Genomic DNA, 25,700 nt, shown 5'->3' on the forward strand with positions numbered 1-25,700 from the left:
CTCCTTTGGACATTAGGCCACACATCCCTGATGTAGTCAATGCTCTAAGAGCTTACAGGGCTCTTAGTACAGGGCCTACTGTAAGCTCTTGGAGGATTGGCTACATTAGGGGGTTGTGGCCTAATATGCAAAGGTGTTCCTGCTACAAAAAAAAAGCCCTAATAATGAGATTATCATGTTTCAGCTTTCATTTGCATGCATGCCAAGAACTTGTCTCAGATCTCCTAACTTTGCTATCCCCCAAATCAAATCCTGAGTTCGGTTAAATATTTTGCTTCCCGATTCCCTAAATAATTGAATGTTTATAGTCTAGTATGATATATTTAGTTGATGCTCCTCCCCTCCCCCCACACATACACTGTTAACCATTGTATTTATTCTGACTATGGATCCATATTATTTGGATAAGCCATCCTAGTCAAGGTGTTTATAACACTGCGATAGGGAATGCATTTATCCTGTGTCAAATGTCATTCTTCAGATCCATATAAAAAGGAAAGCATAGCAGATTTGTGTGTGTGTGTGTTTATTGAGAACACAGATTCTAATCGGGGAAAACAGGTTTGATTCCCCACTCCTCCACTTGCAGCTGCTGCATGACTGTTGGTAAGCTGCAGTTTGCTCTGTCCTCTCAAGAGCAGTTCTTGAAGAACTTTCTCGGTCGCATCTACCTCATAGCTGTCTGTTATACAGAGAGGAAGGGAAGGAGATAATAGACTCCAAGTGAAGGATGGGGCCTAAATCCAATCTCCTCGTCTTCTTCTAAAAAAAATGAGATAGCTGTTAAGTGAAATAGAAAATAACTCATTCAGTGGTAAAAAGGGGCACTTGATTCAGTTCTAAAAGTGCACTTCTTCTTTTCTCAGACATGGATTCCTGTTCTTCGTGCCACCAAGATGGGTATCCAAACACAAAGCAAAATCAGTGTACTTCCAAGACAGTCACCTTTTTGTCTTATACAGAACCTTTGGGGATCAGCTCTATTGTTTTTGCTTTTTTCTTCTCTTTGATCACAGTTTGGGTGCTAGGGATCTTTGTCAAGCACCACAACACTCCCATCATCATTGCAAATAACCGGAACCTGAGCTAGGTGCTCCTCATCTCCCTCCTGCTCTGCTTCTTTTGTACTTTGATCTTCATTGGCCAACCTGAAAAAACGATGTGTCTCCTCAGACAAATGGCTTTTGGCAATGTCTTCTCAATGGCTATGTCTTGTGTGTTGGCAAAAACCATCACTGTAGTTCTTGCGTTTATGGCTACCAAACCTGGAAGCAGGATAAGGAAATGGGTCAAGAAAAGAGCGACCAACTCTATTGTTCTTGTGTGCTCCCTTATTCAAGTATGCATGTGTAGTGTGTGGCTGGCAACCTTTCCTCCATTTCCTGATGTTAATATGGTCTCCCAGATGAAAGAAATTGTCCTGGAATGTAACGAGGGGTCCGTGACTATGTTTTACTGTGTCTTGGGTTACATGGGCTTCCTGGCCCTTGTCAGCTTTACTGTGGCTTTCCTAGCTAGGAAATTATCTGGCAGTTTTAATGAAGCCAAATTCATCACTTTCAGCATGTTGGTGTTCTGCAGTGTTTGGTTATGCTTTGTTCCAACCTATCTGTGCACAAAGGGGAAATACACCATTGTCATAGAATTTTTTTCTATCCTAGCTTCTAGTGCAGGACTACTGGGTTGCATCTTCTTCCCTAAATGTTACATTATTATTCTGAAGCCTGAAGTTAACAAAAGAGATCTAATCATAAGAAGATAGGGAAACCTTAAATTTGAAAAGGCATTCCTAGGGCTCTTAAATTCTCATTTCGGTGTGAATTTTTTAGATAATGGAAGGGATTAAACATTAAATTAAGGGAATCCATTTCTTCTCCACTGTGGCTGAAATTACATAAGGGCAGTCAGGTGTCCAAGGTCTTCAGAAAAAGAGGTGTTCTTTGTGTTCCTTGCCTGGTCAGGGGTTTGACTTTATTTGAAAAGAACCTCTCTCTGAGTAGAGTAAACTAAAAATACATTACAGCAGGGCTTATTTTCTGGAAAAAGAGGTGCTGGGACTGTTAAGAGGGAAATGAAGGTGGAACATGCAGGATTCTTTGAAACAATGTTATTTTCATGTGCTATGTTCTGCTTTAAAGCCATTCCCAAACTTTGAATACGCTTCCTCAGTTCTTTTTCAGCTCTTGTTTTTAGTGCTTAGTGCTTGAAGCCACCATGCTTTAACATATTTTGTTGGATCAAAGACTGTCATGTTCTCCCACTTACCCTCATGAACTTTTAGACATTTTTCTCTTTTTTGAGAATCTTTCATTAAGAGGCCCCAGAACTACAGAAAAAAAGCTCTACATATGAGGATTCACATTGAAAAGGTTTGTTGAAACTAACTTCATATAACACAGAGATGGTGCTAGTGGGTAAGACAGGTTCTAGATGGAAATCTGCTGTCTCCTTTTGGTGGAGTGAGGTCCTCTTTCTCGGACTTGGAAAAGAGCTTAGGAGTTCTGCTGGTTTCTCCTATATGAACAAGTGAATATAGTAGTCAAAAGTGTGCCCCCCCCTTTACATGTGGAATACTAATTCTTTCCACTTTTGGACTCCTCTTACCAGACCAGTTTCATCCATATTTAATTTATTTATTTATTACATTAAGCTTATATTCCGCCCTCCGCAAGCGGACTCAGGGTGGCTCACAACATTACATTACTACCATTAAAACATATAAAACATAATTACATATTTAAATTATTTAAAACCATTTCATGGTGCTGTGTTAATACAGTACAATATAGGCGGTTCTGAAAATTCGGTGGTGACCATCAGTACTCTACTTGGTGCTCTATATGATGTCCAGTGGCAGCTCTCTCTCAGTTAGATATTGAAGGCCTGTCGAAACAATTCGGTCTTACAGGCCCTGCGGAATGTAGGCAGATCCCGCAGGGCCCTTATGGCCTCCGGGAGAGCGTTCTAGAGTTCTGGCACTGCCACCAAGAAAGCCCTGGTTCATGTCATACGCAACCTGGCTTCTTTTGGTCCTGGGATGGACAGTAGATTTTTCGTCCCTGAACGCAGTGCTCTCCGGGGAATATATGGAGAAAGGTGGTCCCGCAGATAGACAGGTCCCTGACCATAAAGGGCTTTAAAGGTCAGTACCAACACCTTGAAACGAATTTAAAACACAACAGGAAGCCAGTGCAGCTCTTTCAGCACCAGCTGAATGTGCTCCCATCGAGGGAGTCTCATTAACAGCTGTGCCGCAGCGTTCTGCACTGGCTGTAGTCTCCTGGTTAGCATCAAGGGTAGCCCCATGTAGAGAGCATTACAGTGATCTATTCTTGAGGTGACCGTGGCATGGATCACCATTGCTAAGTCGTTGTGCTCCAGGAATGGGGCCAGCTGCCGCACCTGCCGAAGGTGAAAAAAGGCAGATCTAACAGTGGCTGCTACTTGGGCCTCCATTGTGAGGGAGGACTCAAGGAGCATGACCAAGCTCTTGACCTTAGGGGCCAGTATTAATGGCACCTCGTCAAGAGCCGGCAGACAAACCTCCCTCCCCGGGTCATCCCGACTCAGATAGAGAACCTCCGTCTTCATCGGATTCAGCTTCAGCCGGCTCAGCCTGAGCCAGGAAGCCACGGCTTGAAGAGCCAGGTCTAGATTTTCCGGGGTACAGTCGGACTGGCCGCCCATCAATAGATAGAGCTAAGTGTCATCTGCATATTGATGACAACCCAGTCCATAGCTCCTGACAATCTGGGCAAGTGGGCACATATAGATGTTAAATAGCATCGGGGATAGGACCGCTCCCTGTGGCACCCCATAGCTGAGAGAGTGCCTTTGGGATACTTCCTCCCCTATCACCATTCTTTGTCCCCGATCTTGGAGAAAGGAGGTCAACCATTGTAAGGCGGACCCCTGAATCCCCACATCGGCAAGGTGGCTAGTCAGTAGCTGATGGTCAACCGTATCAAAAGCAGCTGACAGATCTAATAACAACAGCACCGCTGAGCCACCCCGGTCCAGATGTCACATGAGGTCATCTATGAGGGCGACCAGAACCGTCTCCGTCCCGTGACCTGGTCGAAAGCCAGACTGGAATGGATCCAGTGTGGAAGTGTCCTCCAGGAATCCCTGTAGCTGAGTTGCCACTGCCCGCTCTATAACCTTACCCAAAAAGGGAAGGTTTGATACCGGTCGATAGTTTGCCAATACGGCCGGATCTGCAGATGGTTTTTTTAAGAAGGGACGGACCACTGCCTCTTTAAGAGGTGTGGGAAAGATCCCTTCTACCAGGGATCTGTTGACAATACCTTGTAGTGGTTCATGTAGCCATGTCTGGCTAGCTTTTAAAAGCCAGGACAGGCACAGATCCAACCTACAAGTCGTGGGGCATACAGCCAAAAGGACCCTGTCGACTTCCTCCAGGCTGAGTGGACTGAAGGAATCCAGAATTGGGTCAGAAGACGCGCTCGGTGCCCCAAGTTCTTTCACTGTATCAACTATGACGGGAAGGTCGCGTCGGAGCGACGAGACCTTATCTGCGAAAAACTCACAAAAACCTCACAGCCTATTTCCAGTTCTCTAATATTTTGTTTACCCTGTGATAGAGTTGTTAGTGGCCAAATTATACTAAACAATTGTGCTGGGCGCGAGGTCGCAGATGCAATTCTTGATGCAAAATAAGTCTTTTTTGTAGCCTGAACTGCCATCTCATAGGTCCGCATAAATGACCGATAGGATGTTCTCATAGCTTCGTCGCAAGTATGTCGCCATCGTCTCTCTAGTTGTCTTAATCGCTGTTTCATTGATCACAACTCCATGGTATACCATGGAGCGGATCGTAAACGAGGATGAAGAGGATGTCGGGGAGTGATCTCGTAGATGGCCATGGAGAGTTGGCTATTCCAGATCTCCACTAGCTCATCCAGCGAGTCGCCAGAGGGCCAGGGATCCCATATGGCCATTTGAAGCTGCAGAGGGTCCATTTGGCTATGTGGGCGAGCTAAAACTTGCTCACCACCTAAACGGGAAAGGGGTGGCATGTCCACACGAGCCTTCAAGGCCTGGTGGTCAGACCATGGGCACTGCCTCAGCAGAAATCTGATCCACTACAATTCCCGCCGCAAAGATCAGGTCTAGTGTGTGCCCGGCCCGATGCGTGGGCGCTGTTATATATTGGGAGAGTCCTAGTGCTGTCATGGAAAGCACTAGGTCCGTTGCCCGAGTGGAAGCTGTGTCCTCGGCATGGACATTGAAGTCAATTTAATAACTTCAGGACAGTTACTCTAAGATGCTTTACACAGTGCTATCCTTGAAGATAACACAGAAACTTCAATTGGTCTAAGCTGCTGTAACTGCCTGATTATCAACCAGGGTCAAACACTTTGCATGTTTTATATCTGTTCTGAAGTTTTTACATTGGCTATTCTGAAGTTTTTTCATATACTTGAAAGATTGTCTCTTCTTATGACGGCAAGATCATTTTTAAATTCTCATCTGGAGATCTGTTAAAACTGCTACCAGTGGTCTTTGGATTTCACTTTTGTGTGAGAAGCAGTCTCCAAGAATCAATTAGAAAGACCCTTTTGGGGCTAAACTTGTTCAGGAGAACTTTTGAAGACATTGTTCTTTTTGTAAAATAAATTTCTGTTCTGTTTCTCCTTCTCAAGGAAATTATGCTTATTTGGCCTGTACACTGGGTCTTGTAAGAAAAGAACTCACAAACTCATGGAGCACAATTTGTCTGCTCCCTGGGGCAAGTTCAAATCAGGAAAACTAAGATGGCCAGGAGTCTCTATTTGGTCTTATGAAGAAAATTCAGTGTGAACCAAAGCCACACATGGGGCAGGTTCAGAGACAATGGGTAAATTATTTCTGGTAACATCAGAAAATATGAAGTGCTAGCTCATCACAACAACTGATAGATAGGTACTACCTTTTCTTCAAGTTTGTGTATTCATTGGTCTTGACCCAAGAAGAAAGGCAGGATAGAAATACTTTAATGACAAAAATTTACTATATACAATTAGATGGAAGAATTCAGGAAAGTGCACTGACCATTGGCAACCTGAATTAAGTTTCACCTCCCTGTCTGCCAGTTTCTTTGGCCACCCTTATTTTTGTGTTGCTAAGAGACTGCAGCTGGCTGTAGCTGCTTGCCTAGGGGCTCAGCAGGAGTGGCACTCATTCGTCTGATTAGATATGTATAGGCCAAGTAATCATTTGGAGAATGGAATACAAGGACAATTGCTTTTTTGCTTCCCAGACCATGCCTGTGGTCTGGCAGGGACTGAAAGAACATGCATGAAAGCAGATGGGGGAAAGAGCAGGAGAAGCAATTGGTTCTTTCCAGGGCTTTTTTTGTAGCAGGAACTTCTTTGCATATTAGGCTACACCCCCTGATGTAGCCAATCCTTCAAGACCTTTCAGTAGGCCCTGGAATAAAAGCCCTGTAAGCTCTTGGAGGGTTGGCTAAATCAGGGGGTGTAGCCTATTGCCCCCCCCCCCCCAGTCAGAATAATGAGGCAAACACAGATGTTGGGATATAAATCAGGGCCACTTTATTAATGTATTTAATGCAGTGGGGCAACCAACTACAGGACGGGCACAGGGAACCCCAGTTCCCTGCCTCGTCCTGCATTGGGCGAGCCACCCTGCCCCAGGCATGAGCCAATACTATGGCTACTGCCTGGCGGCTGGGTCTGGTTGCGCCCCCCAGACTAGGCCTCCCTTCTGAAGGGAGCCCATCCAGGTGAGTGGCCAGCCATTATGACAGAGAGTCATACAGCCCAGGCTGCTCAAACCCACCAGCTATGCCCCAACATGGGGAGGACCCAGGGTGCTCACCAACTCTGTAGTGTATGCCCCACCTAAACTCCTGCCAGTGACCAACTCAAAACTTTCAACCCCCTATTAAATTCCTTAACCTCAAGCATACAGTGCAAGGTAGGCAAAAAACACCTCAACCCAGGCCAATCAGTTGGGGTGAAAAAATTCCTACCCGGTCCTGTCAACTGGCCAAAACCTGCACTATTGCTGGGCGGGAGGGTGGGCCAAGAAAAGAAAGAGCACTGTGTGCTCTTGGGCGGGGCTGGGGCTTATAAAGCCCCCAGCGTCCCACCCTCTTCCAGTCCCTGGATGGGCGGGAAGGCTTGTTAGCCTCCCATCCATTCGGGGAGGCAAACACGGCCCCCCCACCCTCAGCCGCTATGCAATGCGGCCGGAAAGGGGCCGGAATATGCAAAGGATTTCCTGCTACAAAAAAAGCCCTGGTTCTTTCCTCTCTTTCTATACACCCTAGAATTACTGGAGTTACAAGCAGGTCTCAGATTCAGCGGGAGCTCACAGGAGTACAGCTCCAGAACCTTTATGAGAGTTCCACCTCCTCCTTCCCTCTTTGTCCATTGAATAGTAGGTGCAGCTGCATAACAACCCCTGGATGAGCTCCACCACCTATTTTTCTACAAAATGATCTCTGGTTACAAGTCAGAGTTGTAGATACATCTGGGGCTCCATCAATGTGTAGGTGTTCTTTCACTCCTTCCTTGCATAAGATCGGTGCAATGGGGAACCTTTGATTTTTGCATTGTTCATTTTGAATGCCTAGTGAATAAAAGTTCATTGTAGGTTTGTCACATTGCTCTCTGTTGGGGGAAGAGCTGCAAGTCATAGCTTTCTTTGGGCCCCAAATAAAGTGGGATAAACCCTGTACCTACCTCTCATAGAAAAATGTTACTTTTGAATAACATGTTTCCAAGGTGTCACTCTTTTTCATAGGTACATGCTTGTTTGGTTTCTTTGCCTTGTGAATCATTTTGAAAACATGTTGAGTTGTTCTGCACACTAAAACTCAGAGAATAGTTGGGGCCAAGTTATTTTCTAATTTCTAATTCCAATTTCCAATTTATTATGGTCAATTGACCAGCAATAACAATATACAAAATCTCATAGTCACAGAACACAATTTCTGACTAAATAAAAGCATTCTCATTCATATTCCTCTAATGTTAAGCCTTAAAAATGGCATTGTTAACCAACTCTACTTTTTTAAAAAACTTCCTTATTTATGGCTAAAAACAATATTTTTCTACTGCCTGAGTTACAGACTTTTTAGTATCTTCCAATAAGTATTTCAGTAGCACAACATCTGCAAATTTCAGATAATTATTCAGAGGTTTAAATTTAGAGAGTAATGGAAATATTAACTGATGTCTCTCTTTGGAATAGAGCTCACAATGTAAAAGAATGTGAGTGACAGTTTCAACCATGCCTCAGATTCAGCAGGAGCTCATAGTAGTGCAGCTCCTGAACGTTTCTGAGGGTTCCTTCTCTTCTTCCCCACCTACCTTGTCCATTGAATAGTAGGTGCAGCTGCATAACAATCCCTGGATTAGAAAAGTGGACAGCCAACCAGCCATCATGCCTCAAGCAGTCCTCATTAGCCCCTGGAGAAGCCTCTTTGCCCCCCCTCCCAGTTGGAATGAAGAGACTGACACAGTGTTGGATGAAAACCGGGCCGCTTTATTAAACATAACTTGAACGAGCTGGAATAGCAAGAGGTCTAGGTCTAATAGGACAAGCCCTGGGGTCAAACGCAGGACCCCGCCTTGTCCTGGAAGGGCGAGCCACCCTGCCCTCAGCACAAGCCGAATATCATCTGGCTGGTGCTGAGCAGCCAGGCCCAACTCCACCTCCACTTAGGCCGGCATTCAACCCACTGGAAGGATCCGCCCCAGTGAGGCTTTGTCGTGATCTGCACTCCCCGCATTGAGCCGTAAAGCCCATCTGCAGTTCGTACAGACCACTAGCACAGAGCCATAGGTGCTCCCCTAAAATACTGTAGCCAATACCTCATCCTGCCAAGTGACCAAACTAACAACTCCTCCCCAAAATTCTACACTAACCGGCAGTGCAAGGTAGGCAAAAAACAAATTTACTTATGCCAATCCAGTGAAAATGAAAAAAATTCCTACCTGGCCCCTAATAAGGCAACTGGTAAAAACCTGTACTGCATAGGGTGGGTGGGCCGAGAGCCAGAAAGAACTGCGCTGCTCGGGGCGGGGCCGGGGCCGGGGCATTGAGCCGTAAAGCCCATCTGCAGTTCGTACAGACCACCAGCACCAACTGGTGCAGAGCCATAGGTGCGCCCCTAAAATACTGTAGCCAATACCTCACCCTGCCACCGCCAATGCCAAGCCTCTACTTAGGCATTCGTGCCCACCAGGCTGCCCAGAGCCAACCGCAACCCCCTCCTTAGCTCGTCCAAAAAGGCCCGGTTTCCCAGTTCAGATAAATGAACCCCATCCGGCCTATACAGGTCAGCATTCTCGACCCGTATTGCCGGATGGGGAAGGAATATGCCCAAGCCCCCTTCCATGGCCTTTTGCAAGGCCTCGTTGACCTTGCGTCTGGCACGCTCAATTCCCCCAGGATACAGGGCAGACCGCCAGACCCTATGTGGCAATATTGCCGACCAAACCAAAAGGACCCCCGGCCACCTCCGCTTGATGGCCTGCAGATCCTCCTGCACCTGCAAGGAAAGGGCCTTCCCCTTCATAAAGCCAAGGTCGTCACCACCCAGGTGAATGACCAGGATGTCCGGAGGAGGAGCCATCCTCCCACAGAAAAGCGGCGGCATGATGCCCGGCCAACACAGGCCAAGGCGACCAAGCCACTCCACTGTCACCCACTCGAGACCCAGCTGTGTACCGACTGGGGATCTCCTAGCCTGGTGGGCTGCCCAAAATACCATACTGTGCCCGCAGATGACGATGCAACGCCTTGCACTACGAGCCACAGCACCTGCAAAACAGAAAAAAGGTCATATCCTGGAAATAACATGCCAATGGGCAATAACTGCTAATAAGTCCCCAAAACTTATTTAAACCAACGGGCACACATATGACTTATAGGCTGATGACCGCCACCGGCCCATCCGCTGTATAGCAGGGGGGGTGTAACCCATTGCCACCGCTGTAGATGCGGACCCGATTCGGAACGAATGGGTCCCAAATTTAACACCCCCCAAACCCAGCTCAGCCAAGGCTATCCCGGTCATCGCCCAAAATTGATACTTTGTGAGGGGAGGGCCCTCCAGATGCCGAAACAAAGGGCCATCACCCTCACCCCTGAGCGCAATATATTGCTCCAATGCTTTGACTGAGCATAGCTCCGCTGCAGCACATTGGCCGATCATAATGACCGTCCCTTTCTGATGCTGGTCGGTTTTCGACCGCCGTACTGTCAGCTGAACTTGCCTCCCTACAAACTTTACATCACCAGCATGCAGAGCCTGGCCTGTATGATCTGCCTTTGACTGCACCACCAACTTGCTGATCCGTAGCACCCCAAAAAAGGCAACTAAGGAGGTCGCATGGAAAAGAGAGGCCTCAAACGAAGAGGAACACATCTCCGGCCAAACCCTGTGAAGCCCCTGCAACACTGAAGGAGATATTGGCTGCCTTGCGTCCGCCCTGGGCCCTCACTCTCTTGACCAGCCCTCCAGCATCTTCCTAACCCTAAAATCACTGGTGCCCTCAGGAAAGCCCTGTGCTTTACTAACAAAAGCCCCTTGTTGGATTTCAGCCCTAGCCCTCTCTCCTGGTGGACACAAAATTGAATAATGTGAGCCACCGGTACCGGCCAGCTGTCTGGAAGCCCAGCAGCCCTCCTGAAAGTCCAGAACTGTAATTCTGCCCTCGCATAGGCTTTTCGGGTACTAGGTGCTAGCGCTAGTTGAATTGCCCTACCGGCTTCCGCCTCCCAAGCTCCGGTGGCATTCGTGCTGGTCGCTGGTCCGCTTCTGGAGCAAGCAGGCAGAAACGCTCCATCTGTTGGCGAGATAGAGCGTTCGCCACCCCATTACAAACTCACGGAACATGCCGGGCAAGAAATAGGATATTCAGCCGGAGGCAACACAAGATCGCACCAAATTCATTACCACAACTGATTTTGATGACAAGGAATTGATAACATGTATGACAGCACAGGACACTGAACAGCCCAGGACACTGAACAAAAGCAGCACAGGACACTGAACAGCTCATGGGCAGGGCCCTATCCATGTAGTACTTCCCCTCAAATGCATGTTATCACAGCAGAAATGCACTGTATGGTTGGCCAACTGCTCTTCCCAAAGCCAGACGGCTACCATGATGGGAAAAAACTCCAAAAAAGTTAAGTCCTGACATAACCCACTGTCCAACCACGCCGCGGGCCATTGCACCTCGCACCAATGCCCCCTGAAATATACTCCAAAACCAGTGGCCCTGGCCGCATCCGAGGATATTTGGAGCTCTGCACGCCAAAATGAAATTCCATTGAAGGAACTCAAAAATTCCTCCCATACTTCCAAGTCCATTCGCATACCGGTGGTCATTCACACTCTGTGGTGAGGGAGCCTCAAGGACCCCATTGCGTCACATAGGCGTAGCAAAAACGCCCTTCCCGGGGCTACAACTTTGCACGCAAAGTTGAGATGCCCCACCAGCAGCTGAAGCTCCAACAGTGTCACCTTGCGCCGCTGTTTAAGAGAAGCATCCTGACCCTAAGGTCACTTTGTCAGCCGGCAGCCTTGAGGTTTGCTGCATGGTGTCCAACTCAATGCCTAAAAAGGTAAGAACTGAACTGGGGCCCTCTGTCTTCTCATGTGCCAATGGCACCCCAAGTTCCTGGGCAAGGTCCTCGAATGAATGCAATAATCTGGCACATTGTCCAAACCCTGCGGGACGCACAAAAAGGTAGTCATCCAGGTAATGAATGGTGTCGTTCAACCCCGACCTTGCCCGCAATGCCCATTCCATAATGGAACTAAACCTTTCAAAAGCAGCACAGGACACTGAACAGCCCATGGGCAGGGCCCTATCCATGTAGTACTTTTCCTCAAATGCAAAACCCAACAAATCAAAGTCCTTTGGGTGTACTGGCAGAAGATGAAATGCAGACTTAATGTCGCATTTTGCCATTTCAGCCCCCACACCGCAACCCCAAACCACTTTGATCGCTTGATCAAAGGAGGTGTACCTGACGGAACAAAGAACTTCTGGGATGGCATCGTTCACTGATCCACCCCTGGGGTAAGACAAAAGATGTATCAGGCGGTATTCCCCCGGGGCTTTCTTAGGCACCACTCCTAAGGGGGATACCCATAATGTGGGTATTGGTGGGGTCTCAAATGGGCCAATGACCCTCCCCTCCAAATATTCCTTCGTTATTTTGGCCCTGACCATGTGTTCCATCCCTATCACCGAGTGCAGATTAGGGGCCGAACCAGGGACCCTAGGTCCCTGGTACGGAATCCTAAATCCATGAGTAAAACCATCCATCAGATGATTCTTATCAGCCGCCAAGGAGTAACTAGCCAACAGCCTTCTAAGTACCCTCAGAAGAATGGGACTGGGTCCCTTTTCCAGGCAGCTGTTGGCTACTGCTCCCCCCACCCCCGGGGCGCTTGGTGCCAGCCTTCGCTTTTGATTTACTGCAGGCTGAAAAGGCGTGAGGCCCCCAGCACATTGGGCACTCATATTTGAATTTGCAGGCCTTCCTGGAACACACGCCCTTGGATGTAAATTCCCAGCAGAGAAGTCGGGGTTGAACCGACTGGCCCGCCACACTGCGGGCCCCTGCGCTGTTTTGTTGTCTATGTACCAGGTGCCCGCTATCAGCCCTGTCCCCTGTATTAGGCTTCGCCGAGGACATCAACTGGAGCCAAAGCTGCTGGTTGATTTGATCCCAAGGGAGCCCCAGATTGACTGTAGCCCTCATCCTAAAGGCTTCATCGTATTGTAACCACACTGCACCAATGAAATCCGTATACACATGGTGCACTATGTCACAATACTGAAACAATGCCACAGCCCATAAAGGCTGCGCTCTTGCTATGACCTCCGTGTAAATCAGGAAACCCGGCAACCAGTTGGACCAGGTCCTGTCCACCTTACGACGTTTCAGCTTCTCTTTCTCTTTATCATCGAGTTCCTCCTTGTCTTTCTTTTCGAGCTCTCTAAAGAGAAGACTGAACACATCCACCTATTTGCCCCTCAAGATCTTATCCCAAGTTGCAACTGTCAAATGATCCCCCAATGGCAGAGCAGTGTCGCTGTATGGCAGGACATGGAAGGGGATGGACCCATACGGATTGGGCGGATAATGCCAGGTACCCCACTGATAACCCGGCAACCCACCTTGCTGAGACAACTGGTGCTGTCCCCCCCACAGCAGTACCCCCGGCGTCACCACAGAAACGGCAAAGCCTTGTGACGAAGTTGTAGCCATCCCTTGCCCAGAGGGTTGTAAAACAGGCCCAACAAAACCCTGGTATTGAGGCACTGGACAAGGCGGGCCCCAAGCCCAGGAGGGTCCGGCCTGCGCCTGTTACCCAAAAGGCCCCGACTGTCCTGATGATGCCACTACCGGACCTGCCAAGCCCTGTGGGGTGCTAGGCAGGACCGGGCCCCATGGCCAGCTTGGCAACTGGGTTTGTGCTGGGGACTTACCCATTATCCCCGAAGGGCAAACCGCCACTGCCACAACCAGAGCTCGATGTGCTACTTCCCCTTCCGTTCCATGGGTGCCATGCTCCCTGCTGCCTACCACCTCCATATCAGCCTTGTCCTCTCGGTCAGGCTCCTGCTGCACGTCCACACCAACCGTTGTGCCCTGCAAAGCAGAAAGGTGAGCCAGGACCTTTTTTTCAAAAGTCAATTTGGAAGACCGCCTGGATGCCCGGCGATGCCCCTCCCATGTAGGGGCCCCGGCTGCGCCCCTCTGCTGCTCCAGTGCATCCAGATGCCCAATAATGGCCTGCCTAAGTTGGGCCTCCTCGCCCAAGTCACAGGGGGAAGTAGGCTGCTGGGTTCACTTCTTTGCGGGCTGCTTCACCTTGGACGGGCCCTGACCCTTCTTGGGTGCCATATCACCACTACTTAGCCCGTCCTTGAAACACACACCCCCACCAGATGATTCCCTGGCACCTGGTCCCCCAGATAGGAGTGCACCTGCAGGTGTGGAGATGGGGGGGTGCACCTTGCCCCAATTGTATTCTTTGGATAGCCCCCAACAAAGGGGGAGGGGAGGGGATGGGCAGGCGAGGGGGGTGGGAAGGTGGGACAGAGAACAAAAAGGAGGGGGAGAAAACCCAATACCCCCAGGTTGCCTCTCACCACCCCTAATAATACAAGGGAGGGGGGCAAGGCCCAACTCCCTCACCCAAAGCCTCCCTGCCCTCATCCAGCTACCCCCCTGGAGAAAACTTCCTGCTGGCCTGAACACGGAGCTATACGCTCCGACGAGCCCTCGCGCTGCGCTGCTGCTCGCTCCACACTGCTCTAAATAGCTTTGGCCCCGCTCGCGCCACGCTACGGCCTGCACTCGCTCCCTCTCTCCGGCTTCGCTCGGCTCACAAGCAACGCAGCTCTCCTGAGCCGAGAGCCAGAAAGAACTGCATTGCTTGGGGCAGGGCCCGGGCTTTATAGCCCCGATGCCATGCCCCCCTCAGCTTCCCGCGCTGTCGGGGAGCCGACACCAGCCTTCCCTCCTTCCAGAAGGACAAACCCAGCCCCCAGCATGAAAGCGGCGCTGCCATTCAGCTGGGAGGGGGCCGACTTCTCCGCATGTTATGTGATTTTGCGTGGCAGGTGACTTGCTGGCCTATTGACTGGGTGGTGCAGCCAAGGTTAGCCCAAACAGGCCTTACTTGCCTGGGACTCTCCTTTCTTGCATTGGGTTGATTTTGGTGGTGGGGGGCAGCATATGCTAATGAGCTCTGCCACCTATTTTTCTACAAAATGACGCCTGGTTTCAACTTTTTTTTCTGAGCATATATAGAAACTTTGGTGGATAGGCCAGCGAAGAAACCTTTCCTGCAATACATTAGAAGGGAGGGCATCAAAACATGCCCTGGAAAAGGCCCATCTATACTTTTCATACATGATGTTAGATAAACATGAGGCTGCAGCAAATTATTTTCTTCAGTAAGTTTGCTAGATATGGTTCCTGGAAGGTCGCAATATCTTAGGGATGGTTAATTATATGCAATGTCCTTCGCACTGATATACCCTGAAATTACCTTTCACTCCAGGGTTCCCTGTGGATCACCAGAAGCTGATAGTTTCAAAATGACTTACATGAGCCATAATCATGGACTCCCTTGCGTATGCCCCTCCCTTTAAAATACAGGGATGAACTGAAGAAGAAAAGGCTCTGACATATACCTTTCTATTTCTTTCCCTTCTTCATGGTTTTGGAGGGTAAAGGACAAGGTCTTCTTTGGATCATTGTGTCAGTGTGCTCAACAGCCATTCCAGACTAATTCCTGCGGCTGAAACAATTATAATGGCATGGCTTTTCATGCCAATTTTGGGAACAGTATTCATAGGAGAAATAGGATCACAATGGCGGTATTGCTGGCTTTATTTTTGTTGTTGCAGATACCTTGGGTTGAGTTTCAAGCACAGGCCAGTAAGTGCCCCATCAGGGAACCTCTTCATACTTCTCAGAAGTATTACAGGAGAGGGGACTTCATGATTGGTGCAAGTATGTCTCAAGTGATACTACTTTTGAATAATGAATATTCCTTCCAGGAATATCCTACTCCAGATTCTGGATCTCCCATGTAAGGATTTCTTTTATTGTTCTTCATCCCTTTGGTATAGGACCACCAGTTTCTGCAAAGCTTTCATTTTCTTCAAAATGGTAGTTGAAAATGCACCTCAAAAGTCTTTTCCATTCTTATGTGTTGGATCCAACTGCCTTTTCTGCTGGTAGAAATTGGAAGATATGGTCCTGTTTGACCATACAAAAAGTCTGTAATAGGGTCCTGTCTTGGCAAAAGATATAGACTGTAGCGAGGAGGAGAATGGTGTGACATTGAATGGTGCCTGGATCCTACCCTGTAGCTGAATTAATTACCTCTCTATGCCATTTGCTTTTCGTTTTTTTCCAAAACCACTCACATTCCAAAACACACTCCTCTTCATCTCATACTGGTCACTTTCTCACCTCATTTTTTAAAAATCACTGTTGTTTCTGTTATGATTAATAATTTTGATACTTCTCAATCACCACATCATCTTGTACTGCATTGTATCAGTAATAATGTTTCCCTTTTTTTCTTATTTCCTCATTTTCTTTGCCTGGGATGCAGAGGGGAAATCTTGTGATGTTTGTGAAAGAGAACGCTTTGAATTGTCCCACTTGTCTCTGCCTCCTTATTGTAATAGATAATACAATATCTATTCCTCCTTCTAGTAATAGATACTATTCCTCTTTTTAGTAATGGGTACTATTACTCAACCTCATTTTGTACTCACAGCTTGAGTCACAAATAGGTGGTCTCTGTGTATATCTGTTGAACACTCTCTTCCACTGAGATAATTTTCTATAGCCCAGTCTGGAGTTTCTGGTCCTTGTAGATTGAATGGTCAGGAAACCTGGATAAAATATTTTACTACATTAGAAGTAAAATATTTACTAAAACTTAATCGATGGATTGCTCCCATTTAATTATATCTGTGTGGCTTAAATACATTTTGGACTTTTAAAATTAGCAAGTTTTTTTTTAATATATACACAATTTTCCATTTAAAAGAATCTCAGTTCTAGTTAGAACTACTGGTATCATTTACATTTTTAGGAGACAGTTTAAAAGCTGGATGGCTATTCTCTTTTTAATTTTGTAGGGGAAATTGCCTTTATATTGGAAAATTAGTAATGTAAACCTAGATGACTGCAAGATGAGATTACTGTGTACAACAATGCTATAATACTCTAAATAAAACACAATCACATTTTGCTCCAGTATAAATGCATCAGAAAACTATAACAAAATATTACAATTTGTTAGCAAATTAAGAACCCCCCCCCCCATTACATTAGGCTAAATGATATAGTAACTGGTGTTGTCTTGGCATTCTCTTCTCTGGAATGGAAGTCCACTGGAACACTGGATACAGAAGCTAGTAAAGAAGACAGACTTTACTCCATTTAACCCTGTGAACCTTAGTCCTGGCTTGCATACTTCTGACAGAGTGTCCAAACCTACTAACCCTTCCTTTCCCATCTGAGAGTGTTTCACAATTTGGCAATTTTCTCTCCAGTCAAATTAAGGTGTACATCTCATGGTCCAACTCAGACTACCCAAACAGCCATTTATCTGGTCTCTTCCTGGAATTGGGCAAATATTCATATGCATCTGACATAATTGTTTCAGCAAGCAATCTGAGCTATTTTTGGTCTTAGACTCAGAGAAGGAATGTGTTTTCTTAGATTAAAGTCTCTCTGAGTCTTAATCAAAGTATTCAGCATTCTTCTGTCACAGCAATACAAACCAAAGATGCTATCCCTTATGATAATATTTCTGTTATCTTCAAACTTTTGTGATTTTTAGATCTGATGAAGCAGATCTTTCAGAATGATAAAACAGGGGAAAGAACATCATAAAATATTTCCTAACCTTGTGAAACATCATTTGATTTTTTTCCCCTTTTAATTTCAGCATAGTGACAAAGAATTACCAGCATATCCTGGCCTTGGCATTTGCTGTTAATGAAATCAATGAAAATCCAAAGATCTTACCTAATGTTTCCTTAGGCTTGCATATCTTAGAGAGCTATTTCACTGCAAAAAGGACCTATTACAATGCAATACAGCTTCTCTCCACATTTCATCATTTTGTCCCCAACTATGAATGTGGAAGTTATAGCCATCTGATAGCAGTCATTGGGGGATTAGGTGCTGAAGCATCCTTCCATTTGACAGCCCTGCTGGACATCTACAAACTTCCACAGGTAACATGTGAACATAGAAAATAGAGATTCTAGTACCTTAAGGGTTATGTACTTACAGAAATAGTTCAGGCATAGTCTTCAGTATTCATGTAACGGCAACATATATATCTGCTTAATTTCAGTTCACTTTTCTGTTCTTTCTGTCTTTTAGTTTAGCTATGGTGATTTTGCCCCCATGACGAGTCATCAGAGCAGTTCTCTTGTTTCATATCAGATGGTTCCAGATGAAGTCCGTCAATACAATGGGATTGTCCACTTACTGCTACATTTCAGATGGACATGGATAGGTTTAGTAGCCAGGAAAGATGACAACGGAGAAGTTTTTCTGAAGAATCTGTTACCAATACTTTTGCAGAGAGGTATATGTTCTGCCTTCATAGAAATAATTTCAGATTTTGGATCTTTAACAGAATACTTTAGTTCACAAATCAGCTGGGAGGAAACATATATAGCTATTATAAAAAGCAAAGCCATTGCTATTGTTGCCCATGGAGGAACCCAGGCCATTATGTGTTTGAGAGGCCTATTGTACCAAGGTGAATCTTCTGAGAAGGCATCATACAGTAAAGTGTGGATTATGACAGCTCAAATGGATTTATCAGCAGTGGAGACACATAAAGGTTGGTCTCTACAAAACTTTCATGGAGCTCTGACCTTCACATTTCACTCCCAGGAGTTACCTGAATTTCGAAAATTTCTTCAGAACTTAAAGCCTCTTGATGTCAAGGGAGATGGCTTCATCCAAACATTCTGGGAGCAAGCCTTTGGTTGTTCATTTTTAAATGATGAGGATGTGGAAGGAATCTGTACTGGAGAAGAGCGGCTTGAGAGCCTTCCTGGACCTTTCTTTGAAATGAGCATGACTGGTCATAGTTACAGCATCTACAATGCTGTCCATGCTATTGGAAATACTTTACATGCCATACAGTCATCTAAAGTTAAGTTACACAGAGGGAGACTGGAACATCACAATATACAGGCTTGGCAGGTACCTAAGATCAGGCCTCAGATTCAGTGGGAGCTCACAGGAGTGCAGCTCCTGAACTTTTCTGAGAGTTCCACCTCCTCTTTTTGAGAGTTCCACCTACTTGTCCATTGAATAGTATGTGCAGCTGCATAACAATCCCTGGATGAGCTCCGCCACGTATTTTTCTACAAAATGACCCCTGCCTAAGACTAATTGTGAGGAGCACAGAACAATCTTGATGTAGGGTTTGTAGAATCTTTCGGGCTCAAGTGCCGTGTTCTACTGGAGAAAGTTTTCCTTCCAGACATTTCGTTCTCAGCTGCGGAGAACATCCTCAGTGGCGTTGCAGCCGGAGCAGGCGCTCTGACCTTCTTGGCTGCTGTGCATTGAGTGAGAAGACGGTCAGAGTGCCTGCTCCGGCTGCAACACCACTGAGGATGTTCTCTGCAGCTGAGAACGAAACGTCTGGAAGGAAAACTTCCTTCATTAGAACACGGCACTTGAGCCCGAAAGATTCTACAAACCCTAATGATGTTACCAGCCATGAAAACCTGAAATCTTTGATAATCTCGATGTAGCTAGAATGAATTTCTTGATGTAACTAGAATACATTTTTTATCATTTGTTCTAACACTTTGAGATCAACTTTTGTTGTAGAATTTGAATGTGTAGCTTACCATGGGTACTTTGCCAAAAAGTGGAACTTCTCTTATGCCAAATAGCCACCTCTCTTTCATATGGAAGCTAAACATGCATCGGTGTGTGATTCACAATTTCCCTTCTGTCATCCAACATGTCCATCCTTTCCTTTTGTACCCTCAAAAGCCCGCTGATTCACCAATTTTGAGCAGCAGAAGACGCTTATTTCCTTTTTAAAAAAAAACTACAAGGGCTTAAAGGACTGGGACAAACTTCACAATTGCTAGAGTATTATTAGAATCCTTATCACTAAGCCAGAGTTTCCAGCATATCAGGGGGTGAGGGGGATGATTGTTTGATTATAGGCTTAATATAGGCCCTTTTCACACTTACCAGTGAAAAATGGAAGGGAATTGGTATTGTGCCGCCCTGGAGTAATCTGGGACAGGGATGGGAGTTTTCAGACACATTTCCCGCCCCCCCCCCCCCAGTAGGGTTCTGTGACTGAAGCAAGCCATTTCACACTATTCTGCTTTTATCTCGCTTCCGTGAGAACCAGCCGTTTTTGCGCCCTTTTATGCCTGCTGGCGCGTGATCTCCGACTCTTTTTTTTAACATCGGGCTAAGATCGCTATAATGCTATAGTGATGTTTCAAAACAGCAACACCATTGGGATGCTTGGGCTCCATTGAGATGCTTGAGATCACTGCTGCTGACACTTGGTAACAATAGAACAATAGAACTAATAGAACAGTAGCCTTTCACACAAACCACTCACCAACTACAACCCACAGAAATCTGTGGTTTCCCCCCCTGACATTTATACCTGCTGCAGCTTGGCACAAGTCACTTTCCAGCCAATAGCCTGTGGGCATGTATGGGTGCACATCAGGCTGGGTTAGTAACTTCTGTCTCACTAATCACTGTTGGTCTGTTCTCCCGCCAAAACCTGCTGCCCTATGGGCAACTCTTCTCCAGGTGGCAACAGCCGCCCCCCCCCCCCAAAATGTGCCTCAGAGTCACCTACAAACTAATCACATTCCCCTGACTCCAGTGTGGGCATGCAAATGATAGCAATAGGTGACAGACCAATGCCTGGTGCCCTGATCTCCTGCTTGAACTCCAATGGGGCGCTTGTTATCAAGTGTCAGCGGCCGCAATCTCAGGCATCTCAATGGAGCCCAGGCATCCCAATGGTGGTGCTGTTTTGAGACATCACTATAGTGCTATAGCAATCTTAACCTGACATTCCAAAAAAAAAAAGCCAGAGATTGTGCACCTGCTGGCAAAAATGGCACAAAAACAGTGCTCCCGAAATCACTATGGGACATTTCATACAGCGTCCCATAGCGATTTCAACCTGGAAGGCGGGGTTGAAAACTGGAGGAAGCTACTCTTTGTTAATAATGATGCAGGCACTCCTCACTGCCGGGACAGCTGCAGGACTGTGTGAAAAGGTAATAGTATTCTCAGTATTTACTGAGTCAGGTCTGTCTGAAATGACAGCAGAAACCCGTTGCTGTTCAGTGACTGACCAGCTGCCATACTGGAACACTTAGGCTGTGTGAAAAAAATCATAGTAATCTGTCATAACCTCAAAAAATCTCCATTCCAACAGAGCATTCAAGGATATATCAATCCTGTCAAGGCCGCAAAGGCGGATTCTATTAGTATAAGGTCTTTTCAAAAATTTCCTTGCAAACTCATTGCAGGTATAATGTTCAGTCTTGCAAACAAAAAAGGTCTGCAATAATGTTGGGATCCTATGACAATATATATGGGGTAAAGATTTTGGGTAATGTCCATTCACAAACACTTTAAAAAAGAATTCAAATACAATTTACAGCTGCCCTGAAGTTCTTGCTTTATTTTTTTCCCTCTGTCCACATAGATCCATCCCTTTCTGAGAAACATGAGATTTAACAACAGTGCTGGTGAAACAGTGCTTGTAAATAAGAATGGGGAATTTTCAGTGGAGTTCGATATTACCAACATTGTGACATTCCCAAATACCTCCTTTGTGAGAATGAAAGTTGGGAAGATGGATCCTTGGGCTCTTCCAGGCAAAGAATTTTACATTAATGAAGATGCCATTATATGGCCCACTCATTTTAATCAGGTAGACCATCACTACAGCCATTTGATAAAAATAATTCTTGTTCTTAATTCAGTGTTTTTATAGAGTGTTTCTGAACTCTGGCTCCACCTGCTAGATACTACTGAGAAGTAACTAAATCAGCTGTACTTTCAGTAGAATAATGAATTGGATTTGAAGTCTTGCTAAGCAAACAATTTTCCATTTCAGTATATTAGTCATGAAGACCTTTAGAGATGACCAAAAATTTTTTGGGTATAAGCTTTCAAAGCTGCCTTTATCTGAGTGACAGCTCATACCCGAACTTGTTTGACTTTACCCAAATCTTGTTCAACTTTAAGGTGGTATTAAACTGGAATCTAGCTCTTCTCCTACAGACCAACACAGCTACCACAGTAAAAGCAGTTCCTCAGCATAACAGGCTTCCTCAGGAGGTAGTGGGCTCTCTTTCCTTGGACATTTTTAAACAGAGGCTGGATGGCCATCTGACAGCAATGCAGATCCTGTGAATTTAGGGGGAGGTATTTGTGAATTTCCTGCATTGTGCAGGAGGTTGGACTAGATGACCCAGGAGTTCCCTTTGAACTCTATGATTCTACCCTCTGAAATCATTTCAGTGGAACTCCTTCTGGTTTGTTTGTTTTCCTCCAAAACCACAATCAGCAGATATCCTCCATTCATATATTAAAATATTGTAAAACAAAAGTTAGGAATACTCAACAGATCTCTCCATCCAAGATTAAACAAGTTTGAAGTACTTGATAGTTTTGTTTTGCTTGTTAATTTGTGTTTATGTTTACTGTATGTTTATATACTCATCTCTCACTAGCTCAGTGCCCTCTGATTTGCCTCCCATTCTAGAGTCCATTACAGATTTTGGTCACTTGATATCAATGCTAAGTGCCCCAGAACATGGTGGGTTCTTAGATTTGTCCTGGGGATGAAGACCATATTGCTCAAGACAGAAAAGCTCCTACACTAATTTTGTACATTGCTTCAGTTATCATGCTTTATGCAATACATTTAGTTTCAGTTAAAGGAAACATTCTTAAACTATGTTTTCTGTTGCTAGGGGACACCACTTTCTCTCTGCAATGACCACTGTTATTCAGGTTATCAAAAGGAGAAGAAGGAAGGGGAGCCATTTTGCTGCTATGATTGTGTTCCATGCCCAGAAGGGAAAATTTCTAACCAGAGAGGTAGAATATGTAATGGATTAGAACAACAATCTATGGGGTGGACCACTATGCCGTGTCACAGAGTGCCCCCTACTAGGTCATGGTTCCTTGCAAAGTCTTAACTTTCCACCCTTCCTTTTGCATGCATGTCAAGAACAGCAGAACTGTAAAAAAAGTTTTCTTAGAGATTAAGATGACTACACCATGTCTCTAACCCTGAGTTCATGCATTATTATGACGTGTCCTCCTATTTGATTGGGTTTCCTGTCCTTAGCTCTTTTGGTCTACTCTCCATGGTCTTTGACTTGACATTAGTGACTCTGAAGACAAGTTTCTCTCCTGAGGGATGAGTTTGCTGCTCAGATACACTGTAGGATGTTTGTATCCCTCCCACTCTTGCATCAGAATAGCCCTAGTTTTGTAGTCTGAGGCATAGATTGCAACAAAGTACCACTTTCCAAAGTCAGGAGCTTTAAGGATGGGCAGGGAAAACAAAGCCCACTTTAACTGCTCAACATCAGCCTGGAGTCCAAGCTTCCTTGACTGGCAGGGATTTCTTGGTGAGTGAGGAGAGGGGGTCTTTTATCACCCCAAAGTTTGAGACGAACTGTCTTCTAGTAGTTACCCAAGACCAAGCAAAGCCTAACCTGACTTTTGGTTTTGGGGGGGCTCCCAAGTTTGATTGACACCATGTTCACTTTTAAAACTTCCTGGTGAAGCCTTTGCTTGAGACAAACCTCTAAGGGAAAAGAAATGAATTACTTCACATTCCTCCCCCCCCCCCCCGCCACACACTGCTTTCCATTGAATCTTCCTGTGGATCCATACAATATGGCTGAGCCTTTGTTGTCAAGGTTATTATGGCACAATTATAGGATATGTATTCATCCTGTGTCTAAAGATATTTTGCAGATCCATATCAAAAAGGGGCACCTGAATCAGCTGTAAAAATATACTTCTTCTTTCCTCAGACATGGATTCCTGTTCTTCATGCCACCAATATCAGTATCCAAACACAAAGCAAAATCAGTGTACTTCCAAGACAGTCACCTTTTTGTCTTATACAGAACCTTTGGGGATCAGCTCAGTGGTTTTTTCTCTTTTCTTCACTTTGATCACAGTTTGGGTGCTAGGGATCTTTGTCAAGCACCACTGCACTCCCATCATCATTGCAAATAACCGGAACCTGAGCTACGTGCTCCTCATCTCCCTCTTGCTCTGCTTTCTTTGTACTTTGATCTTCATTGGCCAACCTGAGAAAACGATGTGTCTTCTCAGACAAATGATTTTTGGCAATGTTTTCTCACTGGCCATGTCTTGCGTGTTGGCAAAGACCATCACTGTGGTTCTTGCATTCATGGCTACCAAACCAAGAAGCAGGATAAGGAAATGGGTCAGGAAAAGAGTGACCAATAACATTGTTCTGTTGTGTTCCCTTATTCAAGTATGTATATGTAGTGTGTGGCTGGCAACCTCTCCTCCATTTCCTGATGTTGATATGGTCTCCCAGATGAAAGAAATTGTTCTGGAATTTAACGAGGGGTCCGTGACTATGTTTTACTGTGTCTTGGGTTACATGGGCTTCCTGGCCCTCATCAGTTTAACTGTGGCTTTTCTAGCCAGGAATTTACCTGGCAGTTTCAACGAAGCCAAATTCATCACTTTCAGCATGTTGGTGTTCTGCAGTGTTTGGTTATCCTTTGTTCCAACCTATCTGAGTACAAGGGGGAAATACATGGTCCTTGTAGAAATTTTTTCTATCCTTGCTTCTAGCGCAGGACTGCTGGGTTGCATCTTCTTCCCTAAATGTTATATTATTATTCTGAGGCCTGAAGTTAACAAAAGAAATCTGATAATAAGACAATAGAAAAGCTTTAAATTTGAAAAGTCATTCCTAGGGTTCTTAAATTTCTACATGGATTTCTACACGGATTTTATAGATAATGGACTCCCTTAATTTAATGCTGTTATCATTTAATCCATCCATTTCTTCTCCACTGTTGCTGAAATTACATTAGGGCAGTAAGGTCTGTAAGGGCTGCAGTAAAGGAGGTGCTCTCTTTGTTCCTTGCCTGGTCAGGGGTTTGGCTTTATGTGTAAAGAACCTCTATGAGAAGAGTAAATCAATTATTTATATGAGGATTCACACTGAAAAGTTGTGCTGAAGCTAATTACAGATAAGACAGAGGTGGTGCTGTTGAGCAAGGCTGATGTTCTAGAGCAGAGGCGTTAAACTCATTTGTTATGAGGGCCAGATCTGACATAAATGTTAGTTTGTTGAGCCAGGCCATGTGTGCCATAAAATGTGAGATGAGGTACTAGAGATATAAACTTTTAAAGCTGATTTAGCTACAGCTAGTGCAAAATGCTGCTGCAAGGAATCTCCTCGAAGTTCCCATGAGAGAACACATAACACCAACATTGCAACAACTGCACTGGCTACCTATAGCATACTGGGTTCCTTCAAGGTACTAGTTCTTACTTTCAAAGCCCTACATGGCCAGGGGCCAGCATATGTACAGGACTGCCTTTCCCTGTACATTCCCCAGAGAGTACTACAGTCAAGTTCACAACACCGTTTATCTATCCCCAGCCCGAAAGAAGTCAGGCTGGGTTTGACTTTTCAGCTCTGGCTCCTATGCTATGGAATGAACTGTCAGAGTAGACTAGGGCCCTGCAGGACTTATTTCAACTCTGCAGGGCCTGTAAGTCCAAGCTTTTCCAGATGGCCTTCAGCTAATATCTCCATGCCTCTGGCAAGAGTGATCCCTGTGGGATTCCTGTGAGATCTTTGCAATAAGAATACTTTTGTTTAACATAAGATCATATGGCCGTTATCATTATTTTTGACTGTAGGCTACTGTATACGATGCCTGTTTTATAGTATGATATGATTTTATTGATATGTAATTATTTTATTGTATTTATTGTACTGATTTTAATATTGTTGGAAGCCACTCCAAGTTGTTTTCAGAGGAGGGGATAGAAATATTTGTAAATAAATAAATAAATTTCAGATGCTGAATGGCAATAGCAGGTGA

At 45.5% G+C, this 25,700-nt stretch overlaps 1 protein-coding gene across 1 annotated transcript; it reads left to right on the forward strand.

The window, feature by feature from the left end:
- Positions 1–13,536: 13,536 nt before the first annotated feature.
- LOC132583357 (vomeronasal type-2 receptor 26-like) lies at positions 13,537–24,526 on the forward strand. The gene is made up of 6 exons (XM_060255016.1): positions 13,537–13,668; positions 15,423–15,607; positions 17,489–17,780; positions 21,278–21,505; positions 22,554–22,680; positions 23,631–24,526. The coding sequence occupies exons 1-6, from the start codon at positions 13,537–13,539 to the stop codon at positions 24,524–24,526; spliced, it is 1,860 nt and encodes a 619-aa protein (XP_060110999.1).
- The last annotated feature ends 1,174 nt before the right edge of the window (positions 24,527–25,700 follow it).

The sequence above is a fragment of the Heteronotia binoei genome, chromosome 15 (genome assembly GCF_032191835.1).
Source record: "Heteronotia binoei isolate CCM8104 ecotype False Entrance Well chromosome 15, APGP_CSIRO_Hbin_v1, whole genome shotgun sequence".
NCBI lineage: Eukaryota > Metazoa > Chordata > Lepidosauria > Squamata > Gekkonidae > Heteronotia > Heteronotia binoei.